Here is a 27,814-nt window from a genome sequence, read left to right as displayed (position 1 = left end):
TGCTGTGGGATCTTTTACATCCACCTCAGAGTGCAGACGGAGCATTGATTTAACATTTCATCTGAAAACCAGCACCTTAGAGAATGCAGCACTCCCTCCATCCTGTACTGGAGTGCCAGCCAAGGTTTTGTGCTCAAGCGTCTGAGGTGGGGCTTGAGTCCATTACCTTCTGACTCGGAGGCACGAGTGCTACCCACTAAACCCTAGCCACACCTTAAAAATGATAAAATTACAATTCAGAAAAGGGAAATCTTCATCTAAACAACTCCATATCCTATCAAAATGATGAATTCTTTAAAAAATGCAGTGGTGTATGATGTTGGCAAATATGAGAGGCATTCTGCACCCTCAAAGAACAGTGACCAGTTAACCTGGTCATGTTAACTGAGGGAGGATGGTTATGGTTGTTGGCAGTCAATCATCTCAGTTCCAGGACATCACTGCAGGAGTTCCTCAGGATAGTGTCCTAGGCCCAACCATCTTCAGCTGCTTCATCAGTGACCTTCCTTACATCATAAGGTCAGAAGTGGAGATGTTCGCTGATGCCTGCACCATGTTCAGCACCATTCATGACTCCTCAGATACTGAAGCAGTCCATGTCCAAATGCAGCAAGACCTGGACAACATCCAGGCTTGTGCTGACAAGTGGCAAGTAACATTCACACCACACAAGTGCCAGGCAATGACCTTATCCAACAAGAGAGAACCTAACCAACGCCCCGTGACATTCAATGGCATTACGATAGCTGAATCCCCCACTATCAACATCGTGGGGGTTAACATTGCCCAGAAACTGAACTGGACAAGCCATATAAATACTGTGGCTATATAAATACTGTGGCTACAAGAGCAGAGGCTAGGAATCCTGTGGTGAGTCACTCACCTCCTGACTCCCCAAAGCCTGTCCACCATCTATAAGGCACAAGTCAGGAGTGTGATGGGATACTCTCAACTTGCCTGGATGAGTGCAGCTTCAACAACACCCAAAAAGCTTGACACCATCCAGGACAACACAGCCGCTTGATTGGCACCACATCCACAAACATTCACTCTCTCCACCACCGACAAACAATGGCACCAGTGTGTACCTTCTACAAGATGCACTACAGCAACTCACCAAGGATCCTTAGACAGCACCTTCTAAACCCATGACCACTGCCATGAAGAAGGACAAGGGCAGCAGACGCATGGGAACACCACCGCCTGGAAGTTTCCCTCCAAGCCACATATCATCATGACTTGGAAAAATATCGCCGTTCCTTCACTATCGCTAGGTCAAAATCTTAGAATTCCCTCCCTGACGGCACTGTAGGTGAACCAACTCCACATGGACTGCAGTGGTTCAAGAAGCCAGCTCACCACCACCTTCTCAAGGGCAATTAGGGATGGGCAATAAATGCTGGCCTAGCCAGCAATGCCCACATCCCATAAATGAATTTTAAAAAAAGTGTTGGCTGGGACTCAGACAATTCCATCATCTTCAACTACTGCCCTGGGATCTTTAGATGGAACTGAGACAAGATCTCACTTTGATATCTCATTTTAGGTTCAGATGTTCATAGTATGCAGCACGGCTTCACTACCACAATGGTATCGCACCCACAATCTCTTGATGCAGAGACAGGAGTGCTATCAACTAAACCAAGAGAGCTGAGGAGAAATAGAATTAGTCCTGAAATTTAAGGCGCAAGACTCTTGTGATCAAGTCAACCAGTTTTCCACCAAAGGAAAGATTACCTCTCTGAATCGCTCAGATTCTCTTTCCTTTATCTCCAGGTCCTCTGCTCTCCTCTTGGCCCTTTCATCTTCAATCTTCTTCTGTATTTCCTCCTCCGATAGCTTACCAATCTTTTCAAACTTTGACTTTAAATTCTTGGCTTGAATGGAACCCGTTCTTTTTAGCCTCTTTAGCTCTTCATACTCCGTACTCACAACTTCAGTGCTCTCATTGATTTCATCCTGAAAGAAGTCAATTGCAGAGATTCAGGAACTAAGGTGGATATACATGACCAGAGGCTTTGAACCCCTATCCCCACCCCCTCCTCCCACCCCCCCTTCCCCAACCCCTCCTCCCCCTCTTCCCCCCCCTCCCCCCCCAACCTTCCTCCTCTTCCTCATTGTAACATTGGCTTTTATTTTAACAATTCGCTCATTCTCAGGATTGCAGTAAAGGCCAGTATTTATTGCTGGTCTTCAAATGCATGGCTTTTTTTGAAGGCCACTTCAGAGGAGAGTTAAGAGTTAACCAGACTGTATAGCACTGGAGCCATATACAGGTCAGACTGGTTAAAAACAGCAGGAATCCTTCCCTTAAGGATGCTAGCTTTAATTTGATAGCTTCACCATCACTTGTACTGATACCAGCTTTTTATGCCCAGATTCTTTTTAAACTGAATTTAAATTCTCAAACTTCCATGGTAGATTTGAAATCACATTCTCTGGATCATTAGTCCAGGATTCTAGATTACTGGAGGGATAACATACTTGGCACACTGATATAAAAACAAGAAACTGCAGATGCTGGAAATCCAAAACAAAAACAGAATTACCTGGAAAAACTCAGCAGGTCTGGCAGCATTGGCAGAGAAGAAAAGAGTTGACGTTTCAGGTCCTCATGACCCTTCAACAGAACTGAGTGAATATAAGGAGAGGGGTGAAATATAAGCTGGTTTAAGGTGGGGGTGGGAGGTGGGGGGGCACACCTCCTCCTCCCTCCCAGAAACATGATAGGGTCCCCCTTGTCCTCACTTATCACCCCACCAGCCTCCGCATTCAAAGGATCATCCTCCGCCATTTCCGCCAACTCCAGCATGATGCCACCACCAAACACATCTTCCCTTCACCCCCCCCCGTCGACATTCCATAGGGATTGTTCCCTCCGGGACACCCTGGTCCATCACCCCCTACTCCTCAACCCCCACCTATGGCACCACCCCATGCCCACGCAAAAGATGCAACACCTGCCCCTTCACTTCCTCTCTCCTCACTGTCCAAGGGCCCAAACACTCCTTTCAAGTGAAGCAGCATTTCACTTGCATTTCCCCCACCTTAGTCTACTGCATTCGTTGCTCCCAACGCGGTCTCCTCTACATTGGAGAGACCAAACGTAAACTGGGCAACCGCTTCGCAGAACACCTGTGGTCTGTCCGCAAGAATGACCCAAACCTCCCTGTCGCTTGCCATTTTAACACTCCACCCTGCTCTCTTGCCCACATGTCTGTCCTTGGCTTGCTGCATTGTTCCAGTGAAGCCCAACACAAACTGGAGGAACAGCACCTCATTTTCCGACTAGGCACTTGACAGCCTTCCAGACTGAATATTGAATTCAACAACTTGAGATCTTGAACTCCCTCCTCCATCTCCACCCCCTTTCTGTTTCTTCCCCCTTCCTTTTGTTTTTTCCAATAATTTATATAGATTTTTCTTTTCCCACCTATTTCCATTATTTTTAAATCTTTTATGCCCTGCTAGTCTTTCCACCCCACCCCCACTAGAGCTGTACCTTGAGTGCCCTACCATCCATTCTTAATTAGCACATTCGTTTAGATAATATCACCACCTTCAACACCTCTATGTTCTTTTGTTCTTTTGTCTGTGACATCTTTTGATTATCTGCTCCTATCACTGCTTGCTTGTCCCTACAACCACACCACCCAACCCCTCACTTCTCTCCCCCCCCCCCCCAACCTTAAACTAGCTTATATTTCACCCCTTTCCTTATATTCACTTAGTTCTGTTGAAGGGTCATGAGGACTCGAAACATCAACTCTTTTCTTCTCCATTGATGCTGCCAGACCTGCTGAGTTTTTCCAGGTAATTCTGTTTTTGTTTTATACTTGGCACACTACTATACTTTTAGCTGAGGAAGAAATATTCACCATGTCCACAAGAGGGCAGACAGGAGGCATGGTTTAATAACTCGTCCAAAAGATGGTACCTGTAGCAGTGCAGCACTCCCTCAGTATTGTACTGGGAGGGTCAACCTAAATTTTGTGCCCAAATTTTTGGAGTTGAACGTGAACTCTCAATCAGAAGCAGAAGCAAGCCTGCTCCCAATTGAGCCAACAGCCAAAGCTGGGTGTGCTCCAACCTGCCACTCAACTCTGTGCAAAACAAACCTTACCGCAAACTTTACCATACCCACCTCTCCCATTTCCTGTCGTTGCTGTTCAAATTCCTGTTTCTCCTGTTCTAGTTTCTGCCGTCGCTCCTCTTCTGTCCGTCTCTTCTCTTCCTCCATCTTTTGTTTCAAAAGCTCTTCAAAGTTGATTTCCAGTTTGCGTGGGCTGTGCACATCTTCAGAATCTGAAGATGTTTCTTTGGTGTCGGCTGGATCATCATCAAATACCTATTTTGGGGGGGTGGGGGTGGCGGGAAAAGGGCGATCTTTGTCAAAACATTATCCCTCGCTAAAATTTGTAATATTTACTCATTGAGATACATGACTCTTTCCTGCTCACCCAAAGGCAAACTCTTGTTTGGCATCTAGTGAGTGTAGGTGGTTAAATATCAGGGATAATTAGGTCAAATATTAAGGATTGACCATACAATATTGAAGGTCTGTTTTGAAGTGTTGTATACGAAGAGAAGTATTACCCCTCCTTCACGAATAGAGTTACTCTCAGTGATGTACGGGCCCATGGCCATCAGTACAAGCTATGCGGCCATTCACAATAAATGCCTGCATGTTACTTAATTCTAGCAGAAGCAATATAACTCGGGACTATCTTGTTCTCATCTGCTGTATGCTTTACAGAATGGTTCTATAGCACAGCAGAACTGCACAATCAACTGTGCAACTCTTTATTTCAGAACCAGAAATTAAACGGTAACTATGATCTCTTGAGGAAGGAAGATGAACGGAATTTTCCAATATTTTTTTTCCCAATATATTTTTTCTTATTGGCCTCAGCCTTAAACTTTGTTTTTGTCTCTCCTGGGAGATTAAATAGCTGCAGGAGGTGGGAGGTGTTTGGGGTTGTGTGGTGCAGACTTGGTGGAACAGCTGATCTTTTCGTGTCGGTCACCTTGCAAAGCCAATTTGTGGACACTAATGCCTGCAAAAGTTTGCCCTTAGGATCTTGCCCCTCCTGGAGTCTCAACGTGCCCAGTTCACAATCGGCATTCACGGCAAATTTAAATCTAGGTGAGGTTTAAACCATACTGGAAATGGAAAGAGAGACGTCCCTTATGTGCAAGTGAGATATGCTAAAAGGAGGTGCTGGGGTTGGTGTTAACATTCTTGCTTATGCAGTATTTGTACTTTTTAATGAATTATGCCTTACTTCGTCAGGTCCATAATCCTCCTTGTGTGAACTTGCATGCTCCTTCAGAATGCTATCCTGGTCTGGACTCTTAAAAAATAATTAGGACATTAGATAACTTTTAATAGCTGTAAATATCACTTCAATAATGGAACCACTAATGTCAAAGGAGTTATATTGTGGGATTATAAAATTATATAAAATGTCACGATGGCTTCACTGACCATAAACATGAAGATGTCTGGTTTCACAATACCGTTCCTGTAGCGCTAGGGCAGTCAGAAGCAAGACCCAAGCTTGGTTAAAAATGGTTGATGTTCATTGTTTTCCCCAGTTGGTCAGCCTAACATTGCAAGCTTGCTCCACCATTCAATTAGATAAAGACTGACCTGTACCTTAACTTAGTTAATTCGCCTCGATTCCCTAAGCCGAGCAAAAATCTGCCAATCTCTGTTCTGAAATTTTCAACTGATCCTCAGCCTCAATAGCTTTTTGGAAAACGAGTTATAGATTTCCATCATGCTTAGTGCTTCCCGAATTCATTCCTGAATTGCCTGGATCTAACTTTAATTTCATGCCCCCCTTTGTTCTGGATTCTCTCACCAGAGGAAATTATTTCTCTATCTACCCTTTAAATCATCTTAAAACTAACCTCAAGTCTAGTCTATCCAACCTTATCTCTTAATTTAACTTTTTAAACCCGGCATCATTCTGGTGAATCTTCACTGCACCCGCTCTGTGACTAATATAAAAGCAGAATTACCTGGAAAAACTCAGCAGGTCTGGCAGCATCGGTGGAGAAGAAAAGAGTTGACGTTTCGAGTCCTCATGACCCTTCAACAGAACTTTCTCTCGGGTCCAACCCCAACATTGTCATCAAACCCGCTGACAAGGGTGGTGCTGTGGTTGTCTGGTGCACTGAGCTCTACCTCGTGGAGGCTGAGTGCCAACTCGCAGACACTTCCTCCTACCTCTCCCTGGACCATGACCCCAACAGTGAACATCAAGCCATTGTTTCCAGGACTGTCACTGACCTCATCTCCTCTGGAGATCTTCCTTCCACAGCTTCCAACCTGATAGTCGTCCAACCTCGGATGGCCCGCTTCTACCTCCTACCCAAAATCCACAAACAGAACTGTCCCGGTAGACCGATCGTGTCAGCTTGCTCCTGCCCCACAGAACTCATTTCTCATTATCTTGACTCCCTTCTCTCTCCCCTTGTCCAGTCCCTTCCCACCTACATCCGTGATTCCTCTGACACCTTACGTCACATCAACAATTTCCAGTTCCCTGGCCCCAACCGCTTCCTCTTCACCATGGACGTCCAATCCCTCTACACCTCCATCCCCCACCAGGATGGTCTGAGGGCCCTTAGCTTCTTCCTCGAACTGAGGCCCGAACAATCCCCATCCACCACTATTTTCCTCCGTCTGGCTGAACTTGTTCTCACGCTGAACAATTTCTCTTTCAACTCCTCTCACTTCTTCCAAATAAAAGGTGTGGCTATGGGTACCCGCATGGACCCCAGCTATGCCTGTCTCTTTATGGGGTATGTGGAACATTCCTTGTTTCAGTCCTACTCCGGCCCTCTTCCACAACTTTTTCTCTGATACATCGATGATTACTTCGGTGCTGCTTCATGCTCTCGTCGGGACTTGGGAAAAATGTATTAACTTTGCTTCCAATCTCCACCCCTCCATCATTTTCACGTGGTCCGTCTCTGACACTTCCCTTCCCTTCCTTGACCTCTCTGTCTCAATCTCTGGTGATAGACTGTCCACCAATATCCGTTACAAGCCTACCGACTCCCACAGCTACCTCGACTACAGCTCCTCACACCCCGCTTCCTGTAAGGACTCCATCCCATTCTCTCAGTTCCTTCACCTCCGTCACATCTGTTCTGATGATGCTACCTTCAAAAACAGTTCCGCTGACATGTCCTCCTTCTTCCTTAACTGAGGTTTTCCACCCACGGTCGTTGACAGGGCCCTCAACTGTGTCCGGCTCATCTCCCACGCATCCGCCTTCACGCCTTCTCCTCCCTCCCAGAAACATGATAGGGTCCCCCTTGTCCTCACTTATCACCCCACCAGCCTCTGCATTCAAAGGATCATCCTCTGCCATTTCCGCCAACTCCAGCATGATGCCACCACCAAACATATCTTCCCTTCACCACCCCGCCCCCCACCCCCCTCACCCTCCGGGCGGCATTCCGTAGGGATCATTCCCTCTGGGACACCCTGGTCCACTCCTCCATCACCCCCTACTCCTCAATCCCCACCTATGGCACCTCCCCATGCCCACGCAAAAGATGCAACACCTGCCCCTTCACTTCCTCTCTCCTCACCGTCCAAGGGCCCAAACACTCCTTTCAAGTGAAGCAGCATTTCACTTGCATTTCCCCCAACTTAGTCTACTGCATTCATTGCTCCCAATGCGGTCTCCTCTACATTGGAGAGACCAAACGTAAACTGGGCGACCGCTTTGCAGAACACCTGCGGTCTGTCCGCAAGAATGACCCAAACTTCCCTGTCGCTTGCCATTTTAACACTCCACTCTTCTCTCTTGCCCACATGTCTGTCCTTGGCTTGCTGCATTGTTCCAGTGAAGTCCAACACAAACTGGAGGGACAACACCTCATCTTCCGACCAGGGACTTTACAGCCTTCCGGACTGAATATTGAATTCAACAACTTTAGATCCTGACCTCCCTCCTCCATCCCCACCCCCTTTCTGTTTCTTCCCCCTTTCTTTTGTTTGTTCCAATAATTTATATAGATTTTTCTTTTCCCACCTATTTCCATTATTTTTAAATCTTTTATGCCCCCCCCACCCCCACTAGATCTATACCTTGAGTGCCCTACCATCCATTCTTAATTAGCACATTCGTTGAGATAATATCACCAACTTCAACACCTCTATGTTCTTTTGTTCTTTTGTCTGTGCCATCTTTTGATTAACTGCTCCTATCACTGCTTGCTTGTCCCCACAACCACACCACCCCCCTCTTCTCTCCCCCCACCCAAAACCCCCCCCCCCAACCCCCACCTTAAACCAGCTTATATTTCACCCCTCTCCTTGGATTCACCCAGTTCTGTTGAAGGGTCACGAGGACTCAAAACGTCAACTCTTTTCTTCTCCACTGATGCTGCCAGACCTGCTGAGTTTTTCCAGGTAATTCTGTTTTTGCCCTTTTCCTGCCTTGGATGAGGTCTAACCAGACCAGGCCAACCAAGTCTAACTGCCAAACCTTCGTTATCTAGCCCCTTTGAGAAAAAGAGACACTCAGAATTGGACTATTTTCCATTTGCTTCTCCCTGAATTCAGTTCTCCTTAACGTGTTCTAGAAAGCCTTTCCAGTATCACCCCATGCTTACCATAGAATCAGAGAATGGTACAGCACAGAAGCATTCCATTTGGCATGTCATGTCTGTGCTGATCCTCTGAAGGAGCCTAGTGTCTCTCCCCATCTTTTCCCTGCAGTCCTGCAAATGTTTCCTTTTCAGATAATGATCCACTTCCATTTTGAAAGCCTCAATTGACCCTGCCTCCACCACACTCTCAGGCAGTGTATTCCAGATCCCAACCACTTGCTGTGTGAAAAAGTTTTCCCTCATGTTAAATTCATTACCTTAAATCGGTGCCCTCTGGGTCTCAATTAATCCACCAATGGCAACAGTTTCTCCCCTATCCAATCTGTCCAGAAGCCTCATGATTCTGAATACCTCTATCAAATATCTTCTCAACCTTCTCTTCTCCAAGGAAAATAGTCCCAACTTCTTCAAAACTACAGATGCTGGAAATCTGAAACGAAAACAGAAAATGCTGGAAAAACTCAGCTGGTCCAGCAGCATCTGGGGAGAAAGAAACAGAGCTAACATTTTGAGCCTGTATGATCCTTCTTCCACTCTGGAGAAGGGTCATGTGGACTCGAAACATTAACTCTGTTTCTCTCTCCACAGATGATGCTAGGCTTGCTGAGTTTTTCCAGCATTATCTGTTTTCATTCCCAACTTCTTCAATCTTTCTACATAATTAAAGTTCCTCAACCATTCCTGCAACCATTTGCAAGCCTGCAGCTGTGAATCTTTTCTGCACCTTCTCGAACGCCTTCACATCCTTTCTAAAGCTTGGTGCCCAGAACTGGACGCCACACTCCAGTTGAGAATGAACCAGTGTTGTAAACAGATTATAAACATAGCTTCCTTTTGATAAAGCCCAGGACACTGGATGCTTTATTAACCACATTCTAAACCTGTCCTATCACCTGCTATGATTTATGTACATATACACCCAGGCCCCTCTGCTCCTGCACCCCCTTTAGATTGTACCCTTTAATTTATATTGTATGACTGTGTTCTTCCTACTAAAATGAATCACTTGAAAGTGACACTTCTCTGCATTAACTTTCATCTGCTACTTGTCCACCTATTCCACCAACCTGTCCATGTCCTTTTGAAATTCTACACTATCCTCATCATGGTTCACAATGCTTCCAAGTTTCGTATCATCTGCAAATTTTGAAATTGTGCTCTGTATACCATAACCTAGTTCAGTAATATATATCAGGAAGAGCATTGACTCTAACACTGACCCTTGGGGAACTCCACTATAAACTTTCTTCCAGTCTGAAAAACAACTGTTCACTATTTGTTTCCTGTCACTCATCCAATTTCGTATCCACGTTGCTACTTTACCTATTATTCCATGAGCTCTAACTTTGCTGTCAAGTCTGTTATGTGGCACTATATCAAATGCTTTTTGGAAGTCAGTGTACACCAGCATTACTCTCATCAACCCTTCCTATTAACTCAACAAAAACTTAAGTTAGTGAAACACAATTTTCCCTTAATAAATCTATGCTGACTTTCCTTTATTAACCCACACTTGCCCAAGTGACTATTAATTTTGTCCCAAATTACCGTTTCTAAAAGTTTCCCCACCACCAAGGTTAAATTCACTGGCTTGTAGTCCCCTGACATCATCCGTGAGTCTAAGGAAGCCTGGAAAATTATGGCCTGTGCCTCTGCAATTTCCACACTCAGTTCCCTCAGTATCCTTGGGGATGCATCTCATCTGGTCCTGGTGCCCAATCAACTTTAAGTACAGACAGCCTATCCAATATCTCCTTATCAATTTTAAAAGCTTGATATTTCCAACCATTGATGGGCAATAAATGCTGGCCCAGCCAGCAACACCCACACCCTGTCAAAGAATACATTTTTTTAAAACTACCTCCTCTTTCACCATGACCCAGGTAGCATCATCTTTCTTTGTAAAGACAGATGCAAAGTATTCATTTAATACCTCAACTATTCCCCTTGCTCCCATGCAGAAATCCCCTTTTTGGTCTCTAATCAGCTCTACTCCTTTTACCGACGTTTGCTATTTATATGCCTATAGGAGACTTTTGGGCTCCCTCTAATGTTAACTGCCAGTCTCTTCTCATACTCTATTTGCTTCTCTAATTTGCCTTTTCAATTCTACTCTGAATCTCCTATATTCAGCTTGGTTCTTAATTGTCCTATCCACCTGACATTGGTCATAAGCACACTTTTTCTTCTCCAACTTAATCTTTATCTCGTCATCCGGGGAGCTCTGGATTTGTTTGCCCTGCCTTTCCCCTTTCTACCTTGACTGCACCCAAAAACACACTCCTTGAAAGGCAGCCCACTGTTTAGTTACAGTTTTGCCTGCCAACATTTTAATTCTAATTTATCTGGATCAGATCCATTCCTACCCCATTTAAGTTGAATTTTCCCAAATTAATTATTCTTACTCCAGATTGTCCCTTCTCCTTTTCCACAACTAATCTGAACCTTATGATAAAATGATCACTGTTCCCTAAATGATCCCCTACTGACACTTGATCCACTAGAAAATCTGGTTTTCTGATACTGTGTGAACGTTCAAAGCCATGCAGATTTTTGATGGCTTATCAACCAAGACTTCTGTCTCGGCACACTAATATGATAGGGTAGACGGTAGCGTAGTGGTATTGTCAGTGGGCTAGTGTTCTAGAGACCCAGGGTAATGCTCTGGGGATCCGAGTTCGAATCCACCACAGCAGATGGTGAAATTTGAACTCAGTAAAAATCTGGAATTAAAAGTCTGATGGTGACTATAAAACCATTGCTGATTGTCATAAAAAGCCACCTGGTTCACTAATGCCCTTTAAAGCATTACCTGGACAGTGACTCCAGACCCACCAGCAATGTGGTTGACTGTCAAATGCCCTCTGAACAAGGGATGGGCAATAAATGCTGGCCTAGCCAATGATGCCCATGAACCAATGAAAAAAAGGCTTTTCTACTCCCTGTAATCATCAGTCTTAAGCTCTTAAACAAGAGCTCGCTGTCATCAGGATAAATAGTTTGTTCCATAGTGTTTGCTGCTATCCATTATAATGGCATGCCATATCATAGAATACCAAGAAAAAATAATTGAAGTTGACCTTCAGCCGTAGCACAGGCAACAGTGAATAGACTGCCTGGCTTGGACCTTACCCAATTAACTCTTCAAGCTCCCCTCATTTCTTTCTGGAGCAAAAGAAAATGAGAACTTCTAAGGGAGGTCTGTCTTGTACATGGCAATGGGGGAGAAACATAACACATGGTCATGTTATGGCAACAAAAATCTGTGGCCTTGCAATTACAGCAGAGGAACATTTAACATGTCTGTGCTTCATCTGCCACCATCGCGCAGAGATGTCCAGCAAGAATGGAGATGATTGGGTAATTTCCCTGTCAATTACGCCTGGAGGCTGCACTGCTTTGTGTCTGGGATTGATCTTATGCACATAATTTGTGGGTAACTATCCTCTACTCACTGCATTTTGTGGGAAAGATAATTAATTTAGATACAAAGATACAAATTAGGAGCAGGAATAGGCCACTCGGCCCCTCAAGTCTGCTCTGCCATTCAGTAAGATCACGGCTAACCTGATTGTAACCTCAACTCCACTTTCCCACCTAACCCCGATAACCTTTTACCCCCTTGTTTATCAAGAATCTATCCTCTGCCTTAAAAATATTCAAAGACTCTGCTTCCACCATCTTTTGGGGAAGAGAGTTCCGCAAACTATTTCTATTAAGTAACTATTCTGCTCCACTCACTGCGTTCTGCGGGAGAAATAATTAATTTCTATTCCATAAACTATCCTCCACTAAATGTATTTTGCAGGAGAAATAATTAATTTATATGATGCTTTTTGAGGAGAAAGAATTGATTTCTGTTATGTAACTATTCCCCACTGATTGCATTTTGCAAAAGTAATAATTCTACTTTTCTATGGAGACTTTTCTGTAGTTTCAATTATGAGTTATGTTTCCTGTAGTTTGTAGAGAATTGTTTTGTTTGCTGAAAAATAGACTGTTGCAATAAGTCTTACTGTAAGTCCCACTCTGTCTCCAACTCATTGAATGGCATGGTGATATTAAACCTCTCTCCATAAAATAAATGGGATAAAGTCCCCACTAAAGTAGCAGAGCTCAGAATCTCAAACAAATACAATCAGTGCTTGTGCTGTCGTATCCTGATGGGGATTTAAAGTGATTTTTTGGCCTGGCTCTTTTTTTGTGAATTTTGATCTTATCCTAGTGGTATCGGAAGGACTTTTATTTGAATGATGAGGTTTCCTAAAAAGGATGTGATCCAGTGGTTTATATCTTGAAGAGCCAGAATGCAAAAACCCAATATTTATCCCTCAACATTAAAAATAGGATTGCATTGAATTATGTGGTCAATATCTTATTGCTGTTGATGGGAGTTTGCTGTATGCAAATTGGTTGCTACAAATCAAAAGTATTTAATTGGCCCTAAAGTGGTTTGCGACATCCTGAGGTCATGAAAGACTTGATATAGATGAACGTTCCTCATTTTGTCTCCAATGTTGTATCTCTGACAGATCAAAGTATCACTCTTTGACCAAGGAATTTCTTATTGTGCATTTCACATTGGCGTTGCATTTAAATGCATTTCCTCTGGTCCTAGATCAATATAAATATAACTTATCTGGTTTTATTTTACCCATGCCATTCAGTATTTTAATAACCTCCATGAGGCCCATTAACTGTTTCCTTTCCAGACTGTACTGCTCAAGTATGGCCCATCTTTGCCCCTTAAAGAGGTCCCCTTTACATTTGGACTCGGTCTTATTGCACTTTGAGGACAACCTGCAATGCTTGGATCAATATAATAATGTCAATTAACAGACCTATGAAGGACCCTGGATTAATGATTGTGTCCATCAGTAATGTTTAGCTCTCAGGCACTGTTGACTGAATTGTTAATGGCTTCTACTTTCAATACCAACATTCAAGGATTCAAAATAAAAACTACAATAAATAAGAAAATGATTAGAAACATTTGTGACTGACATCTGGAAGGGCTACTATTCTAAACACCCCTCCTTTCATTCATAAGTCTTAAGTAAGGATCACCATGCTGGATATTGTCAGGTTAATCTCTCTTTTACAATGGTCTGCCATGCAGATTGACCCTGCTTTGCCAATCACCTTTCTGTTGCACCAAACAGAGATAGATCTCCCTGTCAAGAATATTGGATCACCTGGGGTCATTAAAGAGAAACTGGGCATGGAAGACAGCCCACTGGTTAGAGAGCCCGCCTAGTATCCATCCAGTCACACCCGCTACTTCTCTTGGGCTGGAGGTTGGGAGGGTATACTTTTCCCCAATTGCTTGGCCTCATCAGAAACGCAGTTTGCACAAACAGGTTTCTGTAGATCTTCTGCCAGAGTCAGTCAATTGGTGAGAACTCCCCATTGAGGAAGTACATGCTTTTTTCAGATGTCGATTTTTTTTTTGTGATCAGTAAATGCTCACTGCTTTTCAGGGATTGTTACAACGTGGGTACCTACCATATTTTTCCGAGCTTCGGCAAATTGCTTCCTCTCTTCCTCCAAGCGCTTGCGAGACTCTTCCTCTGCTTTGCGCTGCTCCTCCTCACGGCGCTGCCTCTCCAGCTCCTCGAAACTTCGCTTTAGTTTCCCGGGCCGCATTGGATCCTTCTGAGCCACACTGAGACTGGGTAGATCTTCCTCATCTTCAGCCAGACACTGAGTACGATGGAGCCATTAGTTTCGGGCGTTAGAGAAGGCAAAGACGAGAGAAAAGTAAATGAGCCATGCGACCCTCAAAGGTCATCCTTCTAACATCCAAACTATCCCCGTATATTATCCCATCAGATTTCGAATGTTCTTAGTCCTTCACCCGACAGACAATTTCAAATATATATCACTCTTAAGTTGAGAGTTTCTTGTTCACAGCTTACACTAATCTTTGGAAGTGGTGAGAGAGGACAAGATGATAAAGCTGTTAAAAATGCATACCAGATCCTAGGCCTTGCAAATAGACCAACACGATTTGGAGGTTCCATGGGGACAGATTGGGATGAGTGGGACTAATTGGGCAACTCTTTCAAAGAGCCAGCAGAGGCATGAGGAGCAGAATGGCCTCCTTCTGCACTGCATCATTTTTGTTTAGGTGTTCAGGTCCTGAAGATGGAACTTGCTTCCATGACCCTGCTTTTGGCCCCTGCCCTCAAGATACTGAATTAAGACAGTCCAAACTCCAATATACATCAGCTAAATATAAAGGAGGAAATGATAACCCAACCCACCTGGCAGAAATGGAGACAGCCCACAGTTCAAACACTTGTGCGAAGTCTCACTGTCCCATTCCCACCTGCCACTATCTTAACTGAGCCGCTTCTCTGGCTTCTTGTCTGTCAGGCTCAGGATGTAACCTCATTTATATATATTAATGATGGCATTAGGACCCCAAAGGCCCTCAGTGTGGGCACCTGCCCAGACAGCCTGCTTAGTAAAACCTGGGCGAGGAAGAAGAGGAGCTGAAAACCTTTCCCTAAGGAGGGCCAGGAGGTACAAGAGTGCCCCTCCAGGACCCACGAGGAAAGACTGGGCTTCGGATGCCCCAGGTTAACCCTGAACCTTGCCACCCATGAAACCACCTCCTCAATGGGGACTTCTCCCCAATTGTCTGTGAAGGAACATCTGGGTGACCATACAGTTTATGTTGGTACCTGTACCTGCCTCTTTCCATCTGTATTGGGCAGGCACATCAGCAGTAAGATATAAATATGAGGCCTGTGGCAGTTAAAATAGCCTGGGGACTATGATGTCGGGCAGGCTTGATGCTTAACTTAATTAAGAAACTGATTTGATATTGTAAATGGATAATGCTGTACTTTTAAGTTCCAACCTTTCTTGCTTCAGCAAAGGCTGCTTTTTCTTCCTCGATGCGCCGTCTCGCTTCCTCCTCTGTTCTTCTCTTTTCCTCGTCCTGTCTCTGCCTTTCTATTTCCTCGAAGCTGAGTTTTAACTTCCCAGGACGGACTTCACTCTTGCAGGCGGGCGTGCTCTCCAGACCCTCATCTTTTTCCTTTGATGCAAGAACGCAAGGCTTAAAATTAGTTTTAAAACAGGCGACTGTAAAATACCAGGAAAGGGCATGCATCTGGATTCGGGCTGCCAACTCTGAACGGTGTTCCAGAAGGCTTTATCATATGACCTCCCACCTCTAGGCCTGCCGTCATGCTCCTGCCATTGGTCCAACCTCACGTTGCCCTGCCTCTGTCACCAATTGGAAAGCAAACAGCCTCTTTGTTACCTGATTGACTGGCGGTCAAGATTCAGCCAAACAAGCCATTTTTTTTGCCGCCTCCACTATCGTTGAAACCAACATGGAATCCAACAGAGAAAAATGGTAAAAAGATAGAATTAAAAGGTTTGTTATCCGAATGCTCACAGTATTTGTTACAAGGTAGCACAATAGCACAAATAGAAATAAATTAGTATGATATGGAAGCCATTACAGAGTCATAGGTGCTGAGTGACAACAGCTGGGACCTGAATATTCAAGGGTATTTGACATTTTAGAAGGAGTGGAAGAAAGGAAAAGGAGGTGGGGTAGCTTTGTTAATCATGTATGAGATCAATACAGTAATGAGAAATGATCTTGGTTCAGAGGATCAAAATGTAGGATCAGTTTGAGTGGACATTAGAAATAACAAAGGAAAGAAGTCACTGGTGTGTATGTTTCTAGGCCCTCTGACAGTAGCTACATTGTAGGACAGAGTATAAATCAAGAAACAATGGGAGCTTGTAAGAAAGGTACCACAATAATCATGAGAGATGTTAATCTTTATCTAAATTGGATGAATCAAATTGGCAAAGGTAGCCTGGTGGATGAGTTCATGCAGTATTTTTGGGACAGTTTCATACAACATCAGCTATTTTAGACCAGGTAATTTGTAATATGACAGGATTAATAAATGACTCCATAACAAAGAATTCTCTAGGTAAGAGTGAGCATAACAGGGTAGAATTTCACATTCAGTTTGAGGGTAAGAAATTTGGGTCTGAAACTAGTGTCCTAAACTTAAATAAAGACCATTACAAAGGTATGAAAACAGAGTTGGCTAAGGTGGAATGGGAAAATGGGTTAAGAGATAAGATGGTTAAGAAGCAGTTGTTGACATTTAAGGAGATATTAATAACTCTCAAAGATACATTCCATTGATAAAGAAGGACGCTACAAGAAGGGAGCACCCATCCTTGGGTAAGTAAGGAAGTTAAGGATGGTATTAAATTGAAAGAAAAGATGTGCAATGCTGCGAAGATTTGCAGTACACCAGAAGATTGGGAGAATTTTAGAAACCAGCAAAGGATGACTAAAAGAAAAATAAAGAGGGAGATATTGGGGAGAGAAAACCAGCTAGAAATATAAAAATAGACAGTCAAAGCTTCTATAAGTATATGCAGAGGATAAGAGCAGCGACACTGAGCCTTGGTCCCTTAGAGGGTGAGTCTGGGAAATTAATAATGGGAAACAAGGAAATGGCAGAGACTTTTGAAAAAGTAATTTGTTCCTGTCTTTAGAGTAGGAGACAAAAAAAAATAGATTGCATTGCCCTGCTTCAGTTAGGACATTTTGCCTTTTTATGTGGCATGTTAATCTTTCTATGAACAGGTTATCCAGTTTAAAATAAAAGATATTAGATAGGATGTATTAGTCGGGACATTTGGTTGCTTAGTTTTGTAACATTGAAGCATGTCCCAGCTGGGACCATTTTAACGGGAAAATCTGCCTATAATTAACTCAGCAAAAGAGCAGAAAATAAGCAAGGTATTCATGAGGTAAAACTGCAATACAGATGGTTTCCTCAGACCATCTTGTATTAACACCATTATGAAGATAGTGGGAGAATTTGCTATCATAAATGATCTGTGATTTTTTAGTTCTTCCTGTTGTTCCTCCCCTTTCCCCTCACAAGTGCCAGCTGTGGCTCAGTTGGTAGCACAGACAAGTTCTCTCCAGTGTCTTGGCCAACATTTCTTCTTCAGCCAACACTAAAACAGGTTAAAAACAGAAAATGCTGGAAAAACTCGGCAGGTCTGGCAGCATCTGTGGAGAGAGAATCAAAGTTAACATTTTGAGTCCGTATGACTCTTCTTAAGCTCTGCAGAAGAATTATACTGACTCGAAACGTTAACTCTGTTTCTCTCTCCACAGATGTTGCCAGACCTGCCGAGTTTTTCCAGCATTTTCTGTTTTTATTTCATATTTCCAGCATCTGCAGTATTTTGCTTTTAACTAAAACAGATTGTCTGGTCTTAATCACATTGTTGTTTGTGGGATCTACCTGTGTGCAAATCCCTACACTAATCGCTGCAGTACAACAGTGACTACACTTCAAAAGGTACTTGGTTGCTTGTAAGGTGCTTTTGGATATCCCGAGGTCATGGAAGGCAAGTCTGTCTTTCTTTCTATCTTTTATTTCTCTTTCTATTGCCGATTAGAGAGAAAATTGATGTCTACCAGGAATTGCACGTTTGCAGCCATGGGCAGCATAAGCAGCCCACTTCCATCAAACGCAGCTCTCCTCCATCCAAATTATCTTTTTAAAAATGAATCAGTGATGAGGAGAAACGTGAAGAGAATTAAATGGAAATGGTGAACAAGCAGATGAGTGGAATCAGACTAAACTGAAGTGGCATAAAACCCTGCATCATCCTTGCTGGGCTCGATTGTCTGTTTCTGTGTTCTAACACTGTACGACTCTATTACAGGTCGAGTATCCTTTATCCAAAATCCTCAGGGCCAACTGCATTTCGGGTTTCAGATAAATTTGGTTTTAAGATATCGCGTATAAACTTGCATTACAATAGCCGAAGTCTCGGCTAGTGAGAGTCTAAAGTAAATAAAATGTCTAGAAAAGTAAGATGTATCACTGAATAATAAATGCAGGGTACCTGAATGAGTTTCTTTTTCACTTGTAGACCACGCACATCGCAAGGTAAACAGTGCAGACAAACAACTAGACTTCCTGCACTAAATGTCGATGAGGTTTGAAAAAAGTGTGGAATTTGGATGTGTTCACTTTGCAGATTTACGGATAAAGGACACTCAACGTATCTTAAAATCTGACAGCTTTCGTAGACTTACCATATTACCACTGGAAAACCAAGGCATTGACGCTTGAATCTCCCATTGCTTAATATTATTGTAAAATGTTCCATCTACTCAATGCCAAAATTCTATTTCCCTCCCTGGCCAGTGTCTTGGGTTGAGGTGACCATTTGTAACCTTGGCATCCTGTATGATGCTGTGCCAAGTTTCACATTCTGCATCCTTTCCATCAAAGGCTCCTTTCTTTTACCTCTGCAATCCTGTCCTCCTCCATCCCATATTCTAATCACGTTATCACCCACTCGTTCTGGCTGACTGGCTCTATTAGCAGTGGCTCAGTTCAAGCCTCACTCTTTGGCACTCCACTGAGGAAGTGCTATACACTGTCAAGACTGTCACTGTACTGCCTTTGATTGAGATGAGGATGAGGCTTTATTTCCAGAGGGATAGAATTGGAAAATAGAGATTGTCATGCTGAACCTTTTTCGAACCTAGGTTTGACCACGCCAAAGAACTATGTGCAGTTCTGGTCGCCATATTACATAAAAGGGTATAGAGACACTGGAGAGAGAGCGCAGAGAAAATTTGCATGGGTGATTCCAGAAATGCATGGGTATACATATCAGAAAAAGTATTAACAGACTGGCTCTCTATTCTCTTGAAAAACAAAAGGGGACTGAAGTGTGTCCTAATAGAGGTCTTTAAAATTGTGAAAGGTTGCGATAGAGTGGAGACAGACCCAGAAGGAAAAAGCAGTTCGGACCAGTACTCATTTCCCGGATTTTACTGTGTTTTCTTTCTGGGGAGATAATGTTTCCTTTGTGGGGAAGAGCATAACTCGAGGCAATCAATATAAGATAGTCACCAAGAAATCCATTAGCGAATTCAGAAGAATCTTCATTACCCAAAGAGTGGTGAGAATGTGGAACTTGCTATCACGGGGAGTGGTTGAAGTGAATAGTTTAGATATGTTAAAGAGGAAGCTAGACAAGCGTTTGAGGGAGGAGGGAATAGAGTGCTATTCTGCTACGATGGCAGATTTAGATGGGGAGAGATGGGAGGAGGCTCAAGTAGAGCATAAAAACCAAAATGGACTGGTTGGGTCGAATGACCTGTTTCTGTCTTATATATCTTATGTAAACCAGGCCCCATCTGCTTTCTCAATTGTACATGAAAGATCCCATGGCACTATTTTGAAGATGATTAGGGGTGTTCTCCCCAATATTCTGGCCAGACCAATGCCACTAAAAGAACAGGTTATTTGGTCACTTCAATATTACTATTTGTGGGACAAGGCTGTCTGCAAATTGGTTGCCAAACTTCCTATTTTACAATAGTGACTACACTTAGTAAGTACTTCGTTGGCTGTAAATTGCTTTGGTTGAAAGTCACTCTAAAAATGCAAGTCGTTCTTTTAAATAGTCACTAAATGTGAAATTTTTGGCCTTATCTTTAAATCCAGCCTTGCCTTCTATGGATCCTTCCACACCTTTGGCCCAACCAGAGGTAGCACAGGCTTCAGCTAATTTAGGGCCTATGCTCTTGAATGTTCCCCATAACCCTCAGATACAATCTCTCCTTCTTTAGGAACATTCTGAAAAATCCATCACTCAGGAGCCCGTCTCAATCTCGCTCTTTCACCTCCTGGTGTTTACACTCCTTACTCCTTTCTGAAGTGCCTTGGGATGTTTTGTTATGCTAAAAACTAGCTATGTAAATGCAAGCTGTTATTGTAATGAAATCCTCTGTCCATTTCTGGACTCAGCACCTCCGGGAGGCCTTGGAGGGGGTGCAGTGCCAATTCACCAGAATCTAACAGGGCACTGGTGACCATAGACTTCCATTGGATTGGCCCATGATCATGCTGGACAAAGTACTGCAGAGGATCACTATTGCCTTCTGCAGTATGGCTGTTCAGGAAGCTCTCCCACTCTTGCCACCTGCCATGAGGTGTATTGGAAGGCTGATAATCAACCTCTTTGGCCATGTTATGGCCTTCCTTGGCCATCAAATCCTGAAGTGGGACTTGAATCCAGAGCTTCTGGCCCAGAAGTAGGGACACTATCCACTGCACCACAAGACCCACCAGAATGATACTGGGACTAAAAGAATTATATTATTAGAACAGGTTGCATAGATTATGCTTGCATTCCCTCGAGTTTCGAAGATGAAGAGGCGATCCGACTTCAGTGGCTTAGCCGATTAAATGAGTTGATCGGGTAGACAGAGAGAGAAATAATTTCCTCTGGTGGGAGAGTCCAGAAATTCGAGCCAGGCCATTCAGAGTTGATGTCAGGAAGCACTCCTTCACACAGACTGTAGTGAAAATCTGGAACTCTCTCCCTTAAAAAGCTGTTGACGTTGGAGGTCAATGGAAAATTTATAAACAGAGACTGATAGATTTTTGCTTGGCAAGGGTATTAAGGGATAGGGAACTCAGGTGGCTAAATGAAAGTTAAGATACAGATCACCCATGATATAGAAAGATGAGATAGGCTCAAGGGGCTAATTTGCCTACACCTGTCTTAACAGAGCTATTTGTTTCAAAATATGAATACGTCATTAGAATATCAGAGAGATGAACAAAATAGGAACACAATTCCAGTAATATTGCACAAAGTGGATTCCAGGAGTTCAGAGGATTCAAAGTCTTGCTGAAAAAAGAGACACGTCGAAGGTTTTCATCTTGCACTCATCAGGACGCTCCGCAAGAATACCAATATAAGGGGAAGTGTCCTGATGAGCGTAAGATGAAAAGCTTCAACATGTCTCTCTCATCAGCAACACTCAAGTACTGTACCACCAAATGACAATTCAAAGTATAATGGTAGTTATTTTTTTACAAATTGGGAAGAGCCTGAGTACCTCTGCGGATTTCTTTGCGAGTTCACGTTGTAGCTTCCTCTTCTCCAGGATGTCCTGCTGAACCCTTCTCTTGCGCTCTTCCTCCGTTCTTTTCTTCTCCTCCTCTTGCCTTATCTTTTCCATTTCCTCAAACTTGCCTTTAACTGTCCCTGTGGATACAGGAAGGCACATGATTGTCTCTTTCTGCCCCCAGTTTTTAAACGCGACAAGCAGGTGCCTGAATTTTTGGGTTAGAGTGATTTCAAACTTCGTTACCTGTCAGTTTAGGCACGTATGCCTTCTTCAGTTCATTCAATTTGTTCTCATCTTCGTCATCTGAAGCAAGAAGTTCCCTTAGCTGAAACAAATCAAGTGAAAAGAGGTTCCGTATCATTAAAATACTAAATCCAAACCGCTTATGCCCAGTAGTGACTATGTCACAAAACTATAACACTATGTAAGGGGCCAGGTGATTTGGAGTGCTCTCTGACATTTGACCAAACAGAGAATTGGGATAGAGCGAATCAGGCAAAGCAAACCAGAGGGTGAAAGCAAGAAATAGGAGCAGCAGGAGACCGTATGGCCCATTCAGTCTGCTCCGCCATTCAACACAATCATGGCTGATCTTGGGCTTCAACTCCATTTTCCCGCCCTCTCTCCATATCCCTTAATTCCTCAAGGGACCAAAAATCTGCCTATCCCAGCCATAAATGCATTCAACGATGGAGCATCCACAACCCTCTGGGGTAGAGAATTCCAAAGACTCATAACCCTTTGAGCGAAGTAATTTTTCCTCATCTCAGCCTTAAATGATCAACCCCCTTATCCTGAGACTGTGCCCCTTTGTTTTAGATTCCCCGACTAATGGAAACAATCTCTGTGTCCACCCTATCAAGCCCCTTCAGAATTTTGTAGATTTCAATGACATCGCCTCTCATTCTTCTGAAGTCGAAAAAAATATAAGATCAACTTACTTACCCTGTCATCATAGGACAGCCCTCTCATCCCAGGGACCAATCTGGTGAACCTTCACTGTACTGCCTCCAATGCAAATGTATAATTTCTTAAATGTGGAGACCAAGACTGCACATAGCATTCCGGATGTGGACTCACCAAAATCCTAAACAATTGTAGCAAGAATTCTTTATTCCTGTACTCCAATCCCCTTGCAGTAAAGGCCATCATGCCATTTTCCTTCCGAATTGCTTGCTGTACCTGCAAATGCTAACTTTCTGCATTCCTTGTACAAGCACAGCCAAGTCTGTTTGAACATCAACACTTAAAATTTTCACACCTTTTAAAAAAAATTCTTCTTTCCTATTCTTATGACCAAAGTGAATAACTTCACACTTCCCTACATTATACTCTGTCAACTTGTTGCCCACTCACTTAACCTGTTTATATCACTTTGCAGCCTCTGTGTCCTCCCCATAGTTTACCTCTCCACCTAATTTTGCATCATCAACTTAGACACATTACTCTCCATCTCTTCATCTAAGCCATTAGCATAGATTGTAAATAGCTGAGGCCCCAGCACTGATCCTTGAGGCACTCCACTATTCACTACCTGCCAACTTGAAAAAGCCCATTTATGCCCACTCTCTGCTTTCCATCCATTAACCAATCCTCTATCCATGCTACTGTATTACCTCCTACTCCATGAGCCCTTATTTTGCCCATTAACCTTATGAACTCATTTGAATGTTTCATTTAACATTCTTCCCTTGACATTCAATGGTGTTTTCACTGCTGAATCTCCCACGATCAATAACCCAGGGGTTACCATTGACCAGAAACTGAATGAGACCACTCATATAAATACTAGCTACAAGAGCAGGTCAGAGGCTAGGAATTCTGCAGAGTGTAACTGACCTCCTTACTCCGCAAAGCCTGTCCACCATCTACAAGGCAGTCAGGAGTGCGATGGAATACTCCCCACTTGCCTGGATGAGTGCAGCTCCAACAGCACTCAAGAAGCTTGTCACCATCTGGGACAAAGCAGCCCACTTGATTGGCACCCCTTCCACAAACATTCACCCCCTCCACCACCAACACGCAGTAGCAGCAGTTTGACCCATTTACAAGATGCACTGCAGGAACTCACCAAGGCTCCTTGCTCAGCACCTTCCAAACCCACAACCTCTCCCAGCTAGAAGACCAAGGACAGCAGATGCATGAGAACACCACCACCTGCAAGTTTCCCTTCAAGTCACACAGATTTGGAAATATATCGCTGTTCCTTCATTGTCTCGGGTCAAAATCCTGGAACTCCCTCCCTACTGTGGGTGTATCTATAGCACACGGACTGCAGCGGTTCATGGAGGCAGCTCACCACCACCTTCTCAAAGGCAATTAGGGATGAGCAATAAATGTTGGCCCAGCCAACAAAGCCCACATCCATTGAACAAATTTTTTAAAAATTGTGAATTTTAGCTAATGGTTAATGTTGGAACAGTGCGATTTGAGAAAGTTTACATAAGAACTGGAGTTGGATTAGGCCATTTGATCTTTCGAGCCTGGTCCGCTATGCAATGAGATCATGGCTGGTCTTCCATCTCAACTGCACCTTCCTGCATGATCTCCATGTCCCTAAATTCCTTTAATACCCAAAATTCTATTGACCTCTGTCTCAAATATGCTTAATGACTGAGCATCTACAGCTCTCTGGGGTAGACAATTCCAAAGATTCACAACCCTCTGTGTGAAGAAATTTTTCCTCATCTCAATCCGATATGGCCCACCCCTTATTCCGATATTGCTGCTGTGTTCTAGATTCCCCTGTCAGAGGAATAATTTTCTCAGGATACAACCGGTCAAGCCCCTTCAAATTTTTACATATTTCAATTACATCACCTCTCATTCTTCTGAACTCCCAAGGAAAATCAGCCTAGTCTACTTCCTCCCTTCTCATAGGACAACTCCCTCATCCCAGGGACTGGTGCACTGACCCTTTGTTGCACCCCCTGTAGGGCAATATGTCCTTCTTTAGGTAAGGAGGCCAAAACTGCGCACTGTACTCCAGGTGTAGCCTCACCAATGCCCTGTGTAATTGTAGTATGAATTCTTTACTCTTATTCTCCGATCCCTTTGTGACAAAAGTGGTGTTTCCTATAAAGTTAGAGTTATTTGCAGAATCACAATGTGTGAGCAAAAAAAGTGAAACTAGTTGGCCCAGGAAGACTGTAGTCCATCTATACCACCTCAAACATCCACCTCCTCCACCATCAGTGCACCATGGCTGCAGTGTGTATTATCGACAGGATGCACTTCTGAAACTCACCAAGGTTTCTTGAACAGCAACTCCCAAGCCTACAAGCTCCACCATTCAGAAAGACACGGGCAGTGGGTGCATGGGAACACCACCACTACCGAGTTTCCCTCCAAGTCACACACCATGCTGACTTGGAAATATATTGCCATTCCTTTAGAGCCAATGGGTCAGAATCCTGGAACTCCTTACCTAACAGCACTGTGGGAGTACCCTCACCACACTGGCAGCAGCAGTTCAAGAAGGTGGTGTTGTACATTTTATATCTCGGAGCAATGCAGAGATGACACTAGTTTCTTGGAGTGTAACAGGTTTTATTGACCGTGCTTTAAAATGTTTAGTCCAGCTCTTTCTATAGTTTGTTTACTTTTCTTGGCTTTTCCAGGCTTAGATAATCAAGCACAGTGAATATCAATTGTAAACAGACTCACATAATTAAACACAGAAAAATCGAACACTACAAGTGGCTCACCAGCACCTTCTCAAGAGCAACTAGATATGGATGCTAAACATCAGCTTTGCCAGTGATGGACAGATCTTGAGAATTAATTAAAAGAAATTTCCTCAGATCTGCTGACAGCCTTGGCAATAAAACAAAGGAACAATCTTTGGCCAATCAGAAAGTAGGCAGAGGTAAAGCAAATATGATCTATAGACTAAGTGACCTCTTGTTTTATCTTTGTCCATTCCTTCTCCTTCTTATACTGTTCGTTTCTCTTCTTCCTTTCTTCTCCAGATCTCCTCTTGCTCCTTTCCTCCCGTGCTTTTTGCATGGCTTCGAACTTAGTCTTAACATCCCCCTTAGCCAGCTTTGGCACGTATGATTTATGAACGGGTTTAGATGTAGATAGAAGTATCTATGTGGATTAGAAAGAAAAAAAGAGAAACAGAAAAAAGGAAAAGGGGAAGAAAAAGAGAAATGAAAGAACATAATAAAAAGAAGTGTAAGCTGACGAGAGTTATTAACAAGATGACAGAGAATTTAAGAAATGAAGTAGTAAGATTTCAAGTTTTTAATTATTTACTACTGATCTATTGAAATCCCCTTAATATTTTCTGCCAAGATTTATGCACCTGGCGTAGTAATGGCTCATTTGGTGCTAGTTGTGGGTTAGGTTCTCGTTCTACTAGTACCTTAATGAAAATAAGAGAACAAAGGGATGTTCTGATACTTTTGTTGCTGATATTGCAAAGGACAATATCGACCCACTGGTGCCAGTTGCTCCTCCTCCTGTTTCCATTTCCCTCGCTCCCCAGTTGATTTAAAGCTAGAAGCCATCCATTCATCCCAAAAATTACTGTACCCCCCTTTAAATAATTCTTAAGTTTAAATACACAGACTTAAATCAGAGAAGGCTAGTGCAAAAGAAAGGCTACGACTCAGCTTATGGTTTCATGCAGCCCACACAAAAAAAAAACACAATCAGCACCAGGGCAGTTACAAGCCAATTAGTCACACACCACCAAACCGGGAGATTGGTGGCAAAGCATTCATGAGTCCAGTGCCTGCACACAACTGCAATTGGATGCACGGTTAGTGTTTAATTAGTCACCCAACCCACAAACTTCTAAAACAAAAACAAAAATTTCTGGAAAAGCTCAGCAGGTCTGACAGCATCTGTGGAAGAGGACGACAGAGTTAACGTTTCGAGTCCGTATGACTCTTCATCAGAACTTCTTCATCACAAATTTCTAAACTGGGATCCGTGAGGGACCCCCAAGGGATCTGTCAATATTTACAAGGGTGCTTAATTTCCTGCCTGTCTAGGGCAGCTAGCACAGTCCCTCAAGAATCCTGTGCTCCATTACTTCTGTGACAATGGGCTGCTGATCAGCCAACATCACCTTTATGAAATTAGTACAGTAATTTTTGAAAGCCTGCTCCTCTTTGCCAGAGGCCCCCAAGAGGGCATTAGTGTTTATGAGAGATTACTAGGAATGCGTCATGACTTGCAGGGGACGGAGGGTTACTGGGAGTGTGCTGGTATTTTCAGGGGGTTCAGCACATAGAAAAATGTGAAAGCCACAGGATTAAACCATGATGCAATCGGACATAAACAACACCTGCAGTCACAGCCACACCAGGACAAGTGTCATTTGTGCTGAACTTGAATGGTGTTTTGGCATTTAGCTCTCTGGTCAATCAATTCACAAACCCGCAATGCTGCTTAAAGCAATAATTCAATGGTGTTGTGAATACCTAGTTCATGGTTCACGTTAATGTTTTAGAGGTAAGTTTTAATTCTGGCAAGATTATAGTTGTAAAAAGCTAAGGTAATAAAAATGCTGGGTTTTAAAGATTGTCAAAACACAACAAGAAATAACAGTTCAAAATGTGACCTATGTTTGCTTAATAAAGTCAGAATAAAAGAGATACACCTATAAAACAGCAGGTGAGCTAACTTGGCTAAAGAACTGGAAACATGATTCTTGCAAAGAAGGGCATTTCAGATAGATGCTTTTGTTTTAGGGGTTACAGCTAAGTTAGTTCAAAAGCATTCAGTAAACCCCAAAAATTTGTAAAAATCCATTTACTCCATCAGATCAAGGAAGAGATTGTAAATGAGGGATAATTAAGCTAAAGGTTGTTTGGAAGTCAGCCCAGAGCAGGCTATGTCATCTTGGGCATGGGTGGAGTGGAGGGAGGTTCTCTGGGTTTCAACTTATCTGAGTGTTTGCTGAGAGTTAGTTGCAGCTTGGAACTGGTAATGTGCAGCTTGTTGCTCACTGAGAGAAGATAGCCAGAATAAATGACAGATAGACCTGCACTGTAAGCAGAGTAAAAAAAAAACCTAACTTCACCATTCATCATGTGTAATGTGGGTGAGGCTTAATCTCAGTTTGAACTTTGAGGGAACCGAGTCTGAAAGATTGTTCAGTTTGAAACTAGTGGAAGAATCCACATGGCAGCCGGTGGAATTTAAATTCAAATAATAAAATCTGGAATTGAAAACTAGTTGTATTTCCACCACTTGTCATTCCTGATC

The 27,814-nt window shown here is 43.2% G+C and overlaps 1 protein-coding gene across 6 annotated transcripts in view; it reads right to left on the bottom strand.

Moving 5' to 3' along the window:
* The window catches only part of nexn (nexilin (F actin binding protein)), a 68,546-nt gene that overhangs the window by 9,227 nt on the left and 31,505 nt on the right, over positions 1–27,814 (bottom strand). For 2 of the 6 annotated variants that reach the window (XM_041208667.1, XM_041208668.1), the window contains 8 exons: positions 25,493–25,684; positions 21,836–21,917; positions 21,581–21,729; positions 15,506–15,685; positions 14,143–14,340; positions 5,286–5,354; positions 4,145–4,348; positions 1,738–1,959 (listed from right to left, as the gene is read on the bottom strand). In XM_041208667.1, the coding sequence (XP_041064601.1) occupies positions 1,738–1,959; positions 4,145–4,348; positions 5,286–5,354; positions 14,143–14,340; positions 15,506–15,685; positions 21,581–21,729; positions 21,836–21,917; positions 25,493–25,684 (1,296 nt within the window). The remainder of the gene's footprint in view (positions 1–1,737; positions 1,960–4,144; positions 4,349–5,285; positions 5,355–14,142; positions 14,341–15,505; positions 15,686–21,580; positions 21,730–21,835; positions 21,918–25,492; positions 25,685–27,814) is intronic. The other 4 variants (XM_041208671.1, XM_041208672.1, XM_041208670.1 and 1 more) reach the window with 2 other exon arrangements.

The sequence above is a fragment of the Carcharodon carcharias genome, chromosome 16 (assembly GCF_017639515.1).
Source record: "Carcharodon carcharias isolate sCarCar2 chromosome 16, sCarCar2.pri, whole genome shotgun sequence".
NCBI classification, from domain to species: Eukaryota; Metazoa; Chordata; class Chondrichthyes; order Lamniformes; family Lamnidae; genus Carcharodon; species Carcharodon carcharias.
This window is presented reverse-complemented; position numbering and strand designations above follow the sequence as displayed.